General features: G+C 27.9%; 3 protein-coding genes across 8 annotated transcripts; 2 read left to right on the top strand and 1 right to left on the bottom strand.

Moving 5' to 3' along the window:
- Positions 1 to 1,557: 1,557 nt before the first annotated feature.
- LOC111040098 (DEAD-box ATP-dependent RNA helicase 42-like) lies at positions 1,558 to 6,668 on the bottom strand. Of its 4 annotated transcripts, XM_022323850.1 has the most exons (7): positions 6,530 to 6,639; positions 6,277 to 6,411; positions 4,549 to 5,323; positions 4,051 to 4,284; positions 2,996 to 3,976; positions 2,568 to 2,931; positions 1,558 to 2,493 (listed from the first exon to the last, which is right to left on the bottom strand). In XM_022323850.1, exons 3-7 carry the CDS (start codon positions 5,269 to 5,271, stop codon positions 2,006 to 2,008), a joined length of 2,790 nt encoding a protein of 929 aa, XP_022179542.1. In that variant the 5' UTR covers positions 5,272 to 5,323; positions 6,277 to 6,411; positions 6,530 to 6,639; the 3' UTR covers positions 1,558 to 2,005. The 4 variants fall into 4 exon arrangements, with proteins under 4 accessions (XP_022179542.1, XP_022179543.1, XP_022179541.1 ...); XM_022323851.1 differs by lacking the exon at positions 6,277 to 6,411 and having other exon boundaries at positions 6,530 to 6,668; XM_022323849.1 differs by having other exon boundaries at positions 6,277 to 6,559.
- A 126-nt stretch (positions 6,669 to 6,794) lies between these two features.
- Positions 6,795 to 8,850, top strand: LOC111040101 (platelet-activating factor acetylhydrolase IB subunit beta homolog). The gene is made up of 4 exons (XM_022323856.1): positions 6,795 to 7,055; positions 7,152 to 7,358; positions 7,470 to 7,592; positions 8,582 to 8,850. The coding sequence occupies exons 1-4, from the start codon at positions 6,996 to 6,998 to the stop codon at positions 8,822 to 8,824; spliced, it is 633 nt and encodes a 210-aa protein (XP_022179548.1). The 5' UTR covers positions 6,795 to 6,995; the 3' UTR covers positions 8,825 to 8,850.
- Positions 8,851 to 9,277: 427 nt separating this feature from the next.
- Positions 9,278 to 16,059, top strand: LOC111040099 (UDP-glucuronosyltransferase 2A2-like). Of its 3 annotated transcripts, none has more exons than XM_022323854.1 (5): positions 9,278 to 12,384; positions 13,689 to 14,278; positions 15,158 to 15,383; positions 15,470 to 15,689; positions 15,757 to 16,059. In XM_022323854.1, exons 1-5 carry the CDS (start codon positions 12,150 to 12,152, stop codon positions 15,998 to 16,000), a joined length of 1,515 nt encoding a protein of 504 aa, XP_022179546.1. In that variant the 5' UTR covers positions 9,278 to 12,149; the 3' UTR covers positions 16,001 to 16,059. The 3 variants fall into 3 exon arrangements, with proteins under 3 accessions (XP_022179546.1, XP_022179545.1, XP_022179547.1); XM_022323853.1 differs by having other exon boundaries at positions 13,674 to 14,278; XM_022323855.1 differs by lacking the exon at positions 9,278 to 12,384 and adding an exon at positions 13,067 to 13,350.
- Positions 16,060 to 17,753: the final 1,694 nt, after the last annotated feature.

Below are 17,753 nucleotides of genomic sequence, written 5' to 3'. Positions count from 1 at the left end.
AATTTATTACATTATGACTTGTAATATTAGTTATATTCAGCGTTACATTTCGTTTTAACTATAATTATGTACCCAATACTCAAAAGTCAAAAGAATAGTGATATTAAAAAGTATGTTATTATTTTAAGTATGAATATTATCTGTTGGATACATTTTAATTATCCCCCACCTTGATAAATTTCTGGATCCGCCACTGGTTTTTTTAGACTTGAGGATATCTTGTAGTATGCGCTCTACCGGCAGCATTGCGATTGCATTATTGCAGTATGCAGTATGCACTCTACTAGTCTACTGTTTGATTGCGCTTTACCTCGTTACTCTAAGACTATATTAAGATCTTAGACAATTTATTCTTGTAATAAGTTATAAGTGGGTATAAGGTAAAAGTGGTTAAATGACAAACAAAAATTTTCATAAGTAGTAAGTAATATATAAGGTATTGCAATAACAAATTATTATTTCATAATATTATCAACGTTCGTCGTCGTCTCGTCATTTGTGTAATTATTAATTATACATATAAAAAATTTAAATAAAAATAAAAATTTGTGCCATGTCCCTAAAAAACGAGTTAATTGTGTCACTTTTATTAACACCTCTTCACCAAGTTTCAATAAGATACCTGTAATATTTATTATATTACAAATAGGTTTGTAATTATATTATTATTATATTATAATATAATACCTTGAAAGCAAATCTGGAGTTGTACCACACATATTTTTCTCAATTTTTAGCCTCAGAAGTCTCCACAAACTTTCAATCCTTTGGGTATGTGCTTTTGAAATTGGATCCATGAAATTTTCACTATGATTTACGACATAGTGGTTGTACACATGGTCCGAAAGTCCATTATACCCTGACCAACCATCAAAATGTATTGCTTATTGCAATAACCTTTCTTTTCGTTGTGTCTGGATGACAACTAAATACCTTCCTTCGTTATTGTCACACAACCCTATTATCCATGGTCCATCAAGCCGTCTTCCATAGTTTCTTGCTCCATTTTCTAGAGGATAAGCACTTTCCGAGTCCAAATCATTGTCGACATTAAGATTTTCAGCTTATTTTAGATTATATAATAAACTGTAAAGATATGAATCACATATGGTATAGAGTGCATACGACAAACGTCTCGTTATGACTGCAATCTACGGTAGAGCGCATACAACAACATAGCCACACTTGAATATTATATTGCCACAAATTAGACTTTATACATTATACAAATTATAACCTTTATAATTTTGTACTACCGAGTATCGACACAGTATAGTCAGTAGGTACTATAGTATTTATTTTTATTTTTTTCAGTTTCAGTAATAAGATTATAATTTAACGGTTAATACATTTTTAAAGTTAAATAATCATGTACAAGCTATACATTATTTATAAAGCCTATACCTTATTCAATAATAAAGAAAAAAATATTGTGATATGTAATTCACTTACTAATTACTTTATAAAATAATTATATTCACAAATAATGAATATGTTAACAATATCTGTAGATATTGTTATGGTTGGTTTTTAAGTGGAATGTAACAAACTTAATAATTTGATTGAAGTAAACATTTATTCAAGCATAACTTTCACATTTATGCTACACAAAAAATCTATATTAAATCTTATTTCATAAAACATAATGATTCACTTTTAAATACATTTTTACAGTAAAAAGATTAGAGTTTGGAATGTTAATAACAAATGACTCAGAGTACTTAAAATTAAAATAAAGACAAAGAACAAAAAAATAAATATTTACAAATTTAGTGACCCATAAGTGTTACAAAAAAATAAAACAGGGAAAATATAATATTACAATGCACAAAATACCTATGCAATAACTAAAATTGATCAGGCCATGCCATATAGAACATTTAAATAACCATACATGCACTAATTATAAATAATAATAACTAAATAACTAAAAATGTTGAAAAAATCCCAAAATATTAATAATATTTAACATTAATTCAATATTTGATCATTAATAAATATTAGGTTACAAATTAGATACACACAAATTAGTTAGACTCTGAGGTAAATTAAGCAAAGTCACATTAAATGCAGTCTCGATATCTTTTCTAGCGGTTTTGTCATTTGCAGTGATGAAATTAATGACCTTCACTTTGCGGCCAAAAAAACTGACAATTTTACGCACATAATCTTTTGGACTTTTAGGAATATCATAATTTATAACCCAAACTACATCTGAAAAATCCTCGCCTCTTTTTAATTTAGGAGTAACTAAAACTTTGCTAATGCCAGATTGAAACTGATGTAATATGAGATGCCGCTGATGAGTATCCATTTCGTTATTTACAGCCGACACTAAACATGTTTTAAGACGCATGTTTTCTGCTATTCCTAGACACTTGTTCCATGAGTTACAGTAAACAACAGTATGTATTAAATTGAGTGTTTCATAGAGCTCGCACAACGCATCAAATTTAAATTCTTCAGGTACATTAACACAATACTGTAATATATCTATGAACAAATACTTTTACTAATAATTTAAAATTTATAGTTATTAATAATATAAAATAAAGAATTATAAATACCATTCAATGAAGGTTTTTCATCTGGCACTAATATATACTCAGGATTCTTCATTAAGTCAGAAAACTGATCTAAGATTTCCTCTACTTTTGAAGTGGACATAATAATTAATTGATGATTATTGTTAAGAAATAACAAAATATATCCAATTTTATTAGAAAATTCATTGCATTTAAACATTTCTTCTGCATCGTCAATTATAAGCATTTTAATAAAATCTTTACACAGCGAGTTGCAACTAATCATTTCACATAAGCCTTGCAAAGTACTGATCACTACATGAGGCACCGGTGAAAGCTTACGAGGAACATTGGTACCACCAATACATGTAGAAACATTTAAAAATTTCCCAATTGACTTCATTGTCTAAAAAATATTAGTAATTTAAAAATATTATAACTGTACATGGCCCTAATAATCAACTAAATACCTTTTGAGCAGACAATGCCAATTCTAATGTTGGAACTAATACAATAGCTTGACATTCATTTAAGTTAGTGTTAATCCTTTGCAACACTGATATGAGGCACATTGTTGACTTTCCCACACAAGGGTATGAATGCAAAATAACATCACGTCCGTTAATATAATGGAACATGCATTGCTGTTGCAAGGACATTAGATCCTGAATACCATACTGATGAATACCATTTAATAATTCATCCTTCAGGTCTAAAGTATGATATAACAACATAGGTTGTTTGTTATTATTAATAGAAGATAGTTTATCATTAGTATTGGTCCATAAATTATTCAAGTCTTCATTATTCAACAAAGAAGATGTAATTTTAATTTTATTATTTCGACAAACTGGATTATGAATTTCATTTTCATTATAATGAATAACAGAATTGCAAATATTCTTTAAACTTTTAATGTCACTGATGTATTTTGATTCAAACTGGTGGTTATATAGTTTATCATTATAAAGTTGAACATCTACCTCTGTGTTTACTTTTTGCTCAATGAATTCGTTTGATGCATTAGAATCTTTAGTAGTAGATGATAATGATGAAGTAATTCCTACTTCATATGTTTTAACATTGGTTGGAAAAACTGGATTATGAGTTTCACTTTCATAACTATGATCATTATTATTGCAAACATTTTCAAGATTTTTAATTTCAATAACATCTTTTGATTCAAACTGGTTAATACACAAATTATTATTGTTTACTTGAATTTCTACACTTAAATTTTCTATTGATCCATTTAATTGTTTAAGTACATTGATTTCAGTGAATGATAAGGATTTAATATCAATGTCATCATTAACCAACCAACCTGGCTTTTGAATTTCGTTTTTAAGATTAGCATCCACGTTGTTACAACTATTGGCCAAACTCTTAGTTTCACTAATATTTTGATCACAAATGTCTACACATGTATTTACTTTTGACACTGTTTTGTCCTAAAAAATAAAAGTTACATAGAATCTCATTCAAACAAAAAAAAATTATAAAAAATTATATTGTTATACGGTACTTTTTGTGTGACAGTAGTTGCCTGAAAAACATCAACATGATGTTCATCAGACATTTCATTGGAACTGATTTTCACCCACGAATCATTAACCAATAATTTTGACACCTTATTACATTCATTATCTAATTTTTTTATTCCAATATCATCAAATTCTTTATCATATAAACATGGCAGATGTGCTTTATGAAGTGTTGGTTCAGATTTTCTTTTATCACATTTCATTTCAATGTTTTCCTATAAAATAATAAAAACTAAATAATTTAAAAAATTCTACTTTGTTTATATAGAATACAATAACATATTAATACTAATAAAACTATACTCGGCCCAGCAAGAGAACGAGCAGTAGGCTGAACGAAAATTAGTTTTTCCTGATTTAACCCTGCCATGGGAAAAACATTTTAATAACAAGATGACCCAAAGGGACGCTTAGAATCAGTGTAACCTTCTCTGGCTGGAGAGAGTATACATGTATATTAAATAAAACAATATACAAACATTTCCATTGCAATTTGGAAGGTCTGATTTGTTTACAACATCATATAAGTCTAAGAGTTGTTCACTTTTACTACTTGTATTCATTGATAAAACAGTGCTTTTAGAACTAGATTGTATACAACAATTGTTATCTTTTACTTGATCACTATTATTCATTAAAGATTCAATTGAACCAATATTTGGGATTAGATGATCAACTAATGATAAATGCACACTAGACGCCATCAGTAGTGCTTCATCATACATAACTTTGTTTTCAACAGGTTTTTCTGAATAATTTAAAAGTTCTTCATCTGAAACCACATCATAATCGGATAAAATCATGATACTTTCCTCTGAGCTAACGTCACTCAAAGAATCCAATGTTTCAATGGCACAAATGCTATTGGATGTTAATAATGAACTCTCTGAGCATTTTCGGTCTTCAATATTTAGATCATTATTAGGTAGAGTGGAAACCATAAGCTGCCTTTGTAAAACTTGTTTTAAATACTCTAATGGTTTAATGTCAGTTCTTAAATTATTAACCATACTTTCTAACGATGTCAATATTTTTTGTTTATTCTCCAAATCGGAAATTTTCCGATTCACTTTTTCTAATGATAAACATTCATTAAGCACACAAATCTGATCTTGTAACATTTTTTTCTCAGCAAACAACTCCTCAATTTGTTTTTGGAGTTGGATTTGCTTCTTCACATATTTTTCAATTACAAAGTCCATTATTATTTTTATTATTTCATTTTTTACTACTCATTCTATTTGACATTTCAGCCTGAAACAAAATTATAAATAAATATAATAGGTACCAATTGATTTATAACTGAAAAATATAAATTATAAGTAAATACAATTTTATTTTGGGACATTATTTTCTTTTAGATTTTCACCTCTCTATTAATTATTTAAAATTACAAAACTAATTTTACTCAACTATTCTAAATAGTCTAAGTAAAGGTCATGTAGTATTGTAGTAAAAGTATAAATAATCAAGGTCATAAAATTATATAGCATAATGCACAAACCAAAATGTATACAGTTGTACAAAAGTAAACAATACATCTTATACAACAGTAATAGCCCACCCAAAATAAGATTAAAATATAATATGAAACAAAAACTGTACTGAGAAAATATACTAGAAGCATTTTTGCAAATAAATTCAAAATTATTTATATTTAAAATTACTATCACCAAACAGTTGTGTATTATGTGGCTGGGAGCTTCCCAAAATTTCATGGAAATTCAAAAAATGTTTAAATGTTTAGAGAATGTATTAGATACATAAGATGTAACCAAGTATTGAAATTATCATTTGTATGAAAGTTCCTGCTGAAGTTTGACTTTTTGCATACCCACGACATCAGCATTTGCATAGGTATTAGGTACCAAACTTATAATGGATTCTAATGAAGCGTCCTGTAGGGTACCTAATTATCAGTAGGTACCAGAGCAAAATCCTAGCAATACCACTTACTTCACATTAATTCAAACTTACGTATCCACCAGTTTTGTGTGGTATGGTTACAAAATAAAAAAATATTGCAATAAAGGGTCAATTATAAATCTAATAATTTATCGGTTATACCTAACTTATAATACCTATGGTACTGTACTATTTATTGCATGCATAATCATAATGCCTATCGTGATCAACAGTGTAATAAATTAAAGCCATCACATTGATTTTGAGCAATGGTAAAAATATTTAAAATTTAATGAGCTTACTTTTAGGTATCTTGTCAAACGAATCGCTAATACGTTTGAAAAATGAAGTTGTCTTGTAATACAACAAAAACACAAATGTTGGCAAAAAAAAAAATTCTGAGTTGAGTACTTATTGGACGACAACACTCAATAAAACTGCGGATAGGTTTAATCAATAATTAAAGTAATTCAGTAATCAGACATTAATTTTTATTTTTATTTTATATCCATTGGTTGCATAGTTAGTCCATCATAAATAATAACAGTATTGTACCTTTCTATTGCTAACTGCAGCTGAGTATTGCGTAGTACGTGATAAAGATTTACTTTATCATTTCGTTGTTGTTGTTGTTGTTGTTGTTATTATTATTCAATATTTATTATAATTTATGGCCTTATGAGAGCTGCAAGCAGCTTGGGTAGTTAACCTAATCACCAAGATAGATAACAAATAACAATATCATCACATAATAAATAATTATTCTGTGATATTATCACATTGTAAATTTGTAAATTTGTTGGAATGTTAGTCTGTGGTGATAACCACATTGAGTGCAGTGTATTGTTTTACAGCACATAATAGGAATTATATTATAATGAATTGTAATTCTAGTTATTCGTGTAAGTCAATACACATTAACACATGATTTAAAATATTTTACTGGACTACTGTACATAAATATTAAATACATAATAATAACCAATCGGTCACATTTTTTTCATTGATTTTCTATCAAACTATGAATCCGTGTGTTATTCCAACAATTCCATTTGATGCCGACGAAGAATGGAAAATTCAAGTATGTATAAAATGTATAAAAATATAACAAAAATGTATGATCTATCATAATGTTATTTAGACTAAAAATTAATTATTCATTTATTTTACTTATTAGCACAAACGTTATGTGGCTGAAGCCAAAGCCCAAGACCCAGATGTTATCTTAATTGGTGCCTCTATTATTCAATTAATTCAATGTTATCCTATATGGAATGACAAATTTGTACCTTTAAAAAGTCTAAATTTTGGAATCTGTGGTGATCGAACCCAAGATGTGTTATGGAGAGTAAAAAATGGCATTCTTGATCACATAAAACCTAAAGTAGATATAAATAAATAATTAGGTTTTATTTAATCCTTTCATAATTTTATAAATGAATTATTTATTACATTATTTTATTGTTTTATAAAATGTCCCTGTAATTTCTTACAGGTCTGTATTCTAAATGTTGGATCAAATAATGTTGATAACACTCCTATTCAAATTTCAGAAGGTATATTGGCTATTGTTGATGAAATTAGATCAAAACTTCCCGATTGCTACATTATAATCATAGTAATAATTAAATTTTTATTTTTATTTTTTTTAAATCATAACTTTTTTACTAATAAATATTAAATTATAAATACCCAAACGAAGAAGATGTCTAAAAAATATTTACTCAGGTAATGATAGAAATCAAGTTGATTAGGTAAAATAAATTTACAATCTCCATATTTGACACGGTACGCAAAGGAAGCCAGTACAAAGTATAGGCATCACTGTGGTGCCACCTGCATACACTTTACTACACGTGGGTTTATATTTTTTAAAGTTCATACTTACTAAAGTGTCCTAAAAGTGTGGTCCAACTTGTGGTCCAGTGAATTGACTCTGGAGTTCATCAATCATTGAGTGATAAAAATGACTAAATGTTCTAAGCTATAGCAAAATGGTTAAACAATTTTAAACTGTGTCACTTTCTCATTCAAACTGTTGATAAAAGAGTCAATACAATTTGTAACCACGTGTCTGGATAACTTTAAAAAGTAATGTGAAACAGTAAGTGCTACTTCAAAATAAGCTTCTGAAAAAAACAGTCAATTTTCAAATTAATATATTTATTTCACAATTACATATTGGGTATTGTCAAAGCTTGTGATCTACCTTGAAAACAGTAAATAACTAGTGAATATAATTAAGTATATAATAAAAATTAATAAAATATAAATAAATATATAAAAATATATGAAAATATATAAAAATATTAAATTACAATTTTAATGTTTATGTTACAAATATTTATAATTTAATAATACCTTAAATACGATTTTTACTATTAAGTTTTTTTTTGGTTGCCATACTTATTTGAATGACATGTAACTTTGCCCTTGAAGTATGGACTAACAAAGGTTTGACTACTGTTAAAAACAAAATTTCATTGATCAAAATAATGGGAATTCTAGCATATTAAGTATATAATATGAACAAACAAATTTGAATGTGTCTTACTTATTAACATTTTGAACTCATCTCTTTGTATATTTAATGATTTTTATCTACAGGGAATATTACCACGTGGTCCTTATCCAAATCCATTGAGAATTTTGGGAACTCAAGTAAATGCAATTGTCAGTGAAAAAGTGAAAAATACTTTCAAAGTTGAATTATTCAATGCTCATTTGCTGCAACCAGATGGTACATTAAGTCAAGAAGATACACCGGATTATCTTCATCCATCTGAAATAGGTTATTATAAAATATTCAACCCAATTTTTGAGCGGCTCAAAAAAATTCTAGATAACTGAATAAAAATATTCCCTTAATAATATTATATTTTTGTTTAAAAACTTTTTTTTTAGATGACTTAAAATACAGTGTAACCTTCTTAATGTATTCATTAAATTATTTAAAATTTAAGTGATAAAAAATAGAAATTAAAATTTTGTTTTGATAGTTTATAATTTTTAATAGTTATAGTCTTGATATTTTATTCTTTAAAATGTGTAGAGAAATTTTTATTTCTAGAAAACATATAGGTTGTTAACTATTGAAAAAGATATGTCCCCATTAATTATAATTATGAACTATATTTAACATAGAAGAATAGCTGAACTCAAAAATTAAAAACTTATGTGGTATGTTACAGACATAAATCATCAAACCAATATAAAAAAAAAAGGTTATTGTTTATATAAATAATATATTTATTTTATCTATAATTTGGGATGAATATTAAAATTGTTATTACTAAAAAACTGCTCTATCTAATTTTGAATTTGGTACACCAATATTAAAAAAAAAAAATAATAATCCACTAACTAAACTATTGTAAAAGAGAAGTTTATATCGCCATAAAACACTTTAGAACAAAAAATCTCAAGAATTCAGAAAATATTCATTGAGTATAAGGATTTTAAAATTCCAAAAATCAGAATTTTAATACATTTATTATTAAATCAAAAATTGAGAGTAAGCATGCTTAGTTAGCTATATATAGGTGACATTTACACTTATTTTTTTCTTAAAACTTTAGCAACAATTTGTTCTTATTGTTGTATATACATATACATTAATATTAATTATTTTTACCAGCATACTGAAGCCACCTTTCTAGAAAAACCTCGAGTGTTCAGGAAGTCTAGCTTGGGGGGTCTGCTCTACAATTTCAAATAACCCAATGTACCTATAATAATCTTCAATTTCATTAAATCTATCTTTGTTCATGCTGTTCCACTCAGATATTAAACAAAGAAATGCAGGTGAACCTCTAGGTTCAAAAATATTTCCATTACTATTCAATTAATACATATTGTATGACTCCAAATTTCCAACACTGAAATAGCTCAACACGCGGATGATTGTGAAAAGTTTAAAGTGCTAATGAAACTGAAAATGTAACCAAAAACATCCAATCTCATCTCAACAAAATCTAAACATTTGATTGTTTAGGTACAACATAATTGATTGGTTTTACTAATTAAGATGACAGTTCTGATAGGTATATAAGTAATAAGTATTAACCACTGTGGCACTGTCCACCTAATTGCAGAAAATTGATACATTCCACTTTTACATAAATTATAATTCTCAAAATATTAAGACTAATTGTAAGCTTTTATAGACATTTTGAATTTTTTAGTTGTTTTTTATCTAAATGTTGATAAAATATCACATGGGTAAGTATTGTACTTTTAGCAGTTTCAAATATATAGGCACTGTTTTTTTTGATAAGCGTTTGAAGTTTAAACTTTACGGTGAAGTTTTGCAAACTTATATTGTTAAACATACAATTATTATCAAATAATTGTGTAAGCAATGGCCACATATTATTGTACCTAACACAGGCAATACAGATAACATTTCAGTTCAACTACAATAGGTACAATTGTATTTTTATGTATATTGAAGTAAGTATAACAATAATCAAATTATTAATTAATAAACAATTCATATTTAAATATTTAGAAAAAAATTTATAATTTTTTAGTTAAGCATGTAATAATTTAGAAGGTCTTTCACAAATATCAATTTCAGATTTTTTTCATAAATACTAGTATTTATAATCAATGCTATTATTCAATGACTACTTATTCAATAATATATTACATAATAAAAAAATGCACGTGTATTTCTATAAAAACCACAGTAACAACGAGATACGACTATAAAGACATTACAGAAAAATAAATTATCGTGTTGGTTTCGAATACGGAATAAGATTATTGTTTGAAAAGCAGTAAGCACACCTTTACTATGAATACCAATCAGGAACTTATAGGTACAAGGTACTATTAAAGGTTCTCTCTTTGAGAGAATGTTAATTACATGGCATTCATGTAGGTACTAGGTACCTATATTAATTGTTTTCCATCCCTGCCCGTCCGCCGCACCTATGCGCAACATTTGAATAAAGGGGTTAAAGTGACTACTCAGTGCCCCTACCACTGACAGTGGTTAAAAAGCGTCCCCTTTAACAAATTAGTATTTTATACATTAGAAATTATACATAAAATGATGTATAGAACGCTCAATACTATATGGAGACATTAGTCTTCTCTAGAATTTTTTTTCCACTTTAAACCCTGCACATGATATTTGCGTTTCTCAGAACCAATCTTGCATTGTTGTTATGTTCTGAGATTTAATATAATGAATTAAACATTTAAACTATTATCAAACTTGATTAGATTAAAATGCTAATTAGAACATCTGATTTCTGGCTTTAACTAATATTTTTATAATTTTAAACCAAGTTATGAGCGTTCTTTAAGATTGCATTATTTTTTATACGAGCTAGTATTAAATTTAGTACTTATTAGTTATTATTTATACTCTCCAATATTGAAGCTAACAACACAAATTACAATATTGACTCTACTCAAGTAAGTAGGTAGGTACTATAAAGACTTAACGCATATAGGTAAGTACTTATATGGAATGTTGCAAGGGCCAAGGTGGGTGGTGGGTCTGAGACTCGGAGGAAGAAAACTATATCTGGGATGACCAGTGGTCGAAGTGCCCCCTCCACTTTTGTTGAGACTCTTCGAGAGCTGGGGATGACATATATGTCTATTTCTGACATACCTACCTTTCTCATTTGTGAAGAAGAATTTTATGGAGATTACATTTTTTTGAAATTCGAAATTAGAATGAACTAAGGTCATCCCTCTCAGAAGTCATCACAGAATAGAATACGAAATTAAGCCTACTGAATTCAATACCTAATAGTTATACGATTATTAATAATTTACTATAATATCAAATCAACAGTTAAGGTTAAGTGATTGTAACCATTGATTCAATTCTAAAATTCATAATATTACATCGGTGGAAAAGAAATCGAGCAAACTATAATGTTGCATAATTCATTTCGTCGAGGTCTTCACCCTTGCTACATAATATGGTGTTATCAAAAAGTTTAATGAAAAGTACCTAACCGTGATGATGTCTCAACATTTGTACCAATCAATTCAATCCGTTCTCAATCGTCGATATGTCGAATGTTCGACTTCGAACGATGTAAACAATTTTACTTAACTAATCTTTTGGATTTTTTTTTTTATTGACACACTGGTATTTTAACAAGACCATTCCGTGTTTGAACGGCGTGTTAGATTATTTACGTATACAATGTTACCATGCGTGGTTTTTTGTTTGGTTTTATGTATCACCACCAATGTCACAAGGGCGGCAAATATATTGGTTTTCATGCCATTACCGATTAAAAGCCATGTCCGAGGATTCCAACCGTTGTTCGAAGAATTGTCAAACCGAGGGCACAATGTAACCGTGGTCAGTTCATTCCCTCTAGATCGTCCAGTTGCCAACTATACAGATATAGGGTCATTCGTTGACAAAACAAGAGGTTCGTGGAAGTTTATTAAATTATAATCAACACGTCAGAAATTACAAATTGTATAAATTATATAAAATTAATAATATTATGTACCTACTTATTTATTATGTATGCCTTACATTTAGTACTTACCTATATTATATTTTTGAAAATATCATTATTCGTTAATCTTTATAGGCTACAGGTATTTATAATATGTCATTAATATCAAAATTATATATAGGTACATAGATAATATATCTGAGATTTGAAATTTGTATACCAGAATCCTCTAGTTTTCTTACATTTGAAAAAAAAAATTACCTGAAAGTCAAATTAATTTTTATAAGCATTTGAAGTCAGACATTGGTTAATCATTTACAAGTAAATAAGGTAACGAAATCTCATACAATAACAATGTTCTTATTTTGTTGTTGTTAATATTATTGTTAAAAAAAAACTCTTAATAGTAGGTACCTACATGAAATTTTCAAAATATTTTGACTCATTTTGAGTTATTTTTAGATAAAGACATTTTTAATTTTAAATTTTTTTAGTTTTTTTTTTACAAACGTAAATAAAATGTTATTCGTAGGGACAAAAAAACTGAAAATTTAATACAAGGTTTCTTATAAATTGTTAAAATACCAGTTGATTATTATTTAAGTCCACGGCACGATTTTTTTATAAGTATTAAAGTTCAGATTTCGACAACATTTATCAAAATGATTAAATTATTTTTTAGGTAGGTAAATAATGATTAATTTTTGTAACTAAGAATTGAAAATTTTAAACAAGGATTCTCATAAACAGCTGTCAGGCCGTCTTCACTCGGAATAGTTTTTGGTACCTATACAATGATTATTTAATTCAAATTTAACAGTTCCTTTACAGTGACTCTCCACCTCCACGTTCTAGTCAGTGGTATGTTCAGCTTTTTTGAAACGGGGGATATCAATAATTTTTGACTAATCTTAGACCACTGCACATATAATGGTAAATATACTTCCATTACTTTATTATATATTTTATATGACAAAATGAATCCAAAATTGGATTATACGCTCTCCTCGTGGGCACTCCTCTGGTGCTAGTGCGCTACACTGCTACTATAATAATATTATATATACGTTGTATATACGTACAAGTGTACAACGCAAACTTCATGAACATAATAGACCTATTAATATTATAATATTTATCGTATACGGATGCATGAATATATTACTATATAGTATTATTTAATCTAGACAAAATGTACACAATTTAATTTAATTTTACATAATATCAACCAAACAAAGATATTTATGAATTTATAGTACTTTTCGTTTCAGGGAGAAACGTAATGGATTTGGTAAGCATGAACTTTGTAACATCGGTTCAGTTGAAATGGCGCATTTGCATACAACTATCGGAAATGGTCATGTCGCATAGAAAGATGAAACAATTCGTTCAATCGAGTTCAAACTCGTTCGATTTGATTATGGTCGAAACATTCGGCCAAGAGTATGCTGTAGCCATGGGTCACAAATTCAACGCCCCCGTAATTAATCTAGCACCAGCGATGATCTGGGCAAGTATCAGCAAATGGCTGCACGTCCCTTCGACGTTTTCGTACATACCGGATGCGTGTACCCAATCGACCAGCGACATGGGTTTCATCGAACGTCTGAAGAACTCCATTACTGGATTCATGCAATTATATGTAGAAAATTACTTGTATTTACCCAAAACGAAGGAAGTGATGGACACATACCTCAAGTACAGGGGCTGGGAATCCAGGCCTCCACTCGAGCATATGTTGAACAATATATCCCTAACACTGGTAAACTCTCATAACGCGATTGGTATATCTAGAGCATACCTTCCGGGCATCATTGAAGTGGGTGGGATGCACATCAAAGACCCAAAACCTCTGCCCAAAGTAAGTATATAGCACTGACGTAGTGGATAACCAGTGTCATTCTACTTTTGGTATTGTAAATTGTATAGCCTGGATTTATAGCCTATAGATTGGTAGGTATGTAAAGAATCGTCTTGTTATATTCATAAAATCTGCATGGGCATAATATTTTACATATTTTTTTTGTAAGTAGGTATTGTAGGTTTTTAATTATTTTAAATACAAAATACAATAATAAGTTTTTGAATTATGTTTCTCTAAAAGTATTTGAAATATAGGTATTTATAAATAGATACCTAGACTTACTAAATACTTACTTGTAACTTACTTGTATGACTTGTAACTTATAAGTTATAAGTTATAACTATAGGGCAGCGTTTCCCAAAGTCTGTTCCGCGGAACCTTGGGGTTCCGTGAGACAATGTCAAGGGTTCCGCAAGATGTATGAAATTATTGAGAAAATTATGTTTATTTAATGTTTGTTATTTAAAAAATTTTTGATTGGAAATTTTTTTTTTTAAACTAAGGTTAATAATAAAAAGTCATTAACAGTATCATTAAAATATTATTTAGACTTGAGAGTTTAGAGAATTGATTTTCCTTTTTTTATTTAGAAAAATTGTAGTTGAGTTGGATTAGACATTAGGCTTTCGCGAAACATAAACAATTTTTTAAGGGTGCTGTGGTCGTAAAAGTTTGGGAACCGGCTGCTATAGGGTACCGAAAAATTGAAACTTGAAATTGATACCTGATTTAATGCTCATTGATATATTATTTATACGTTATACCTGTGGTTTAACAATCATGTTATGGTATTATATTATTGTATATCAACATTTTGTATTTACATTATACTATTTACTATAATATAAAAATCACAACTTTTGTTTATAATTTTAGAATCTTCAAACATTTTTAGATACAGCAAATGAAGGAGTAATATTTTTTAGTTTTGGTACACTAGTTAATTTAAATGACTTACCTAAAGCCAAATTGAAAGTTTTTATTAGCGTTCTTGGAAGATTAAAACAAAAAGTAATAATAAAATGGATACCTGATGATAATAATGTAAAGCTGTCTCAAAACATCATGACTGGTTCATGGTTTCCACAAAGAGATATTTTAGGTAATAATATTGACACATTGTTGTCAGCAATACACTAGTTACTAATACAAAAAATAATATTTATATTACATAACGTATACATACAGCTCATCCTAATGTAATACTTTTCATTACTCATGGAGGATTACATAGCTTAGAAGAAACCGTTTGTAATGCAAAACCTATAGTTGGAATACCATTTTTCGCCGAACAGAATTTCAACATGAAAATAGTTGAGGAAAAAGGTTATGGTAAACTGGTAAATTTTTTTGAAATTACTGAAGAATCCTTTGGAAATGCCATTGAAGAAGTCTTGTCTAATGTCACGTATGTATACAAATTATATTAACTGATACTATTTTATATTATCTCAAAATAATTCTTTTTAAATTAGGTTTAAAGAGAAGGCAATAATACAGAGTCTGGTGTACAAAGATCAACCGATGAAACCCCTAGATCGTGCTGTTTACTGGGTCGAGTATGTTATTCGGTATGGTGGAGCTGGACATTTAAAAAGTGACTCCATAGGGTTAAATGATTTACAGTATTTTTTGTTTGACATATCATTAATTGTACTACTATCTTTTGGACTGATTGCTTGGTTATGTTATTTTTTATTTGTAAAAATTATGTCTTAAAATGTAAAAACAATTTAATGACTTTAAAACTTATTATAAATACTACATATTACACTATATATTTTACTTTATTTTTTGCTTTTAAAATTATAAATCGGTAAATGTTTTATTAACAAACTAATTTTATACCAATTAATATTTAATATATTTACTCTCGTGTACTTTCTCGTCATATTATTTAAACTATCAGCAATATCTGATACTCGAATAATAGATAAGTATAGTATATGTATATTATAATAGGTACCTATTTATATAATATAGAAAAAAATATTATAGACTGAGGCCGTCTGGCGTTCGGCCAGATCTCTAATTATGAAATTTCTGTCCGGCGGGTTTTCGAAAAGTTATATTGTAAAGTTATTAGATATTTAAAACTTAAAATAAGTAAATTCAATGCATGCCACTCAAATGGTCAATTTTGTAATTGTAATAAATAATAACTGACGTACACAAATTCCTAGAAAAAAAAATTTTTATAAACTAATATTATCTAATTAAGTTTAACAATTATTGTACCTATATAATACAGTAAAACCTCTAGATAGCGGGAAAAATAGACGAGAAGATATCTTCTCTACATCGTGGGCCTTAGTTAGACGATGATAACTGATAAGAATAGGTAGGGTATATTTCATAAATATAATATTAATATTAAATCAAATATTATGTCTCAAACTCTCAACTTTGTCTGATTTATTTTTATTGAAATTATAATCATGAACTATGATAACGTACAGCTGGTAGGCCCTGCAGTATATATTTATTTCAAACATTATAATATTTTGTAACATTTATTGGAATACGAAACCTGCTTTTAATAATACATTGTGTAGAAGCTTATTATATATTATTTGAATTTAGAAGGTATTATATTATAATACGTCAGTGCCTATTTTAGCAGTCCCCGCGGCGCCGTCAGTTCAAACATGAAAAAAAAAAAGGTACTATTAATAGTACCTACATGATATATACAACAGATAATAATCATAATAAATAATGACCTAGTAGGTGCTATGTATAGCTTATCTGCTTATGTTACTAAAATATTAATAAAAAAAAAAATTAGGTACGTCACTTTATGACTTGAACCAATATTATAGATACTACCGCCTGTTTTGTATTGACTTATTAGTTATTACATTATTACTTTTATAGTTGTGTAATTTGAGTATAAATAAAGGAGACATATTTTTTTATTGTAGGTCCTATATCATTAATTACCTAATGACTCAATATAATACAATTTATAATTATAAATTATAACTTATAACACAATATATTATGTATACTTAATGTGTTCATATGTATTTACATAAAAAATTTTTTCGATGGATTTTTTTTCCGTGGGCTTTTTTTTAATTGGGCTTTTTTCCGTGATTCATCTATATTATTGTAATATTATGTCAAATAATAAAATGATCAATATAAACTAAAAAAAAAACAACTTTAAAATACGATTGACGATTACTTATGTAGTTATGTCACATAAATTATCTAACGCACATTATATACATGATAAATATTACGATAGTACAAAATATAGTATAATATGTAATAAATATAGAATATATTGAACATTGCTGTACAGATAAGCAATTTTGTATATTCACATGCAAGTATGTAACATGTCACATAATCATTTATTATAATATTTTTTATAATTTACTTAGTGCCTATTATTGCACATATTCACTGTATATAAACTCGCGAAGGCAAGGTGACATCATATTTATAGACGTAAACCTAAAAA

The sequence above is a fragment of the Myzus persicae genome, unplaced genomic scaffold, assembly GCF_001856785.1.
Source record: "Myzus persicae strain clone G006 unplaced genomic scaffold, MPER_G0061.0, whole genome shotgun sequence".
NCBI lineage: Eukaryota > Metazoa > Arthropoda > Insecta > Hemiptera > Aphididae > Myzus > Myzus persicae.
This window is presented reverse-complemented; position numbering and strand designations above follow the sequence as displayed.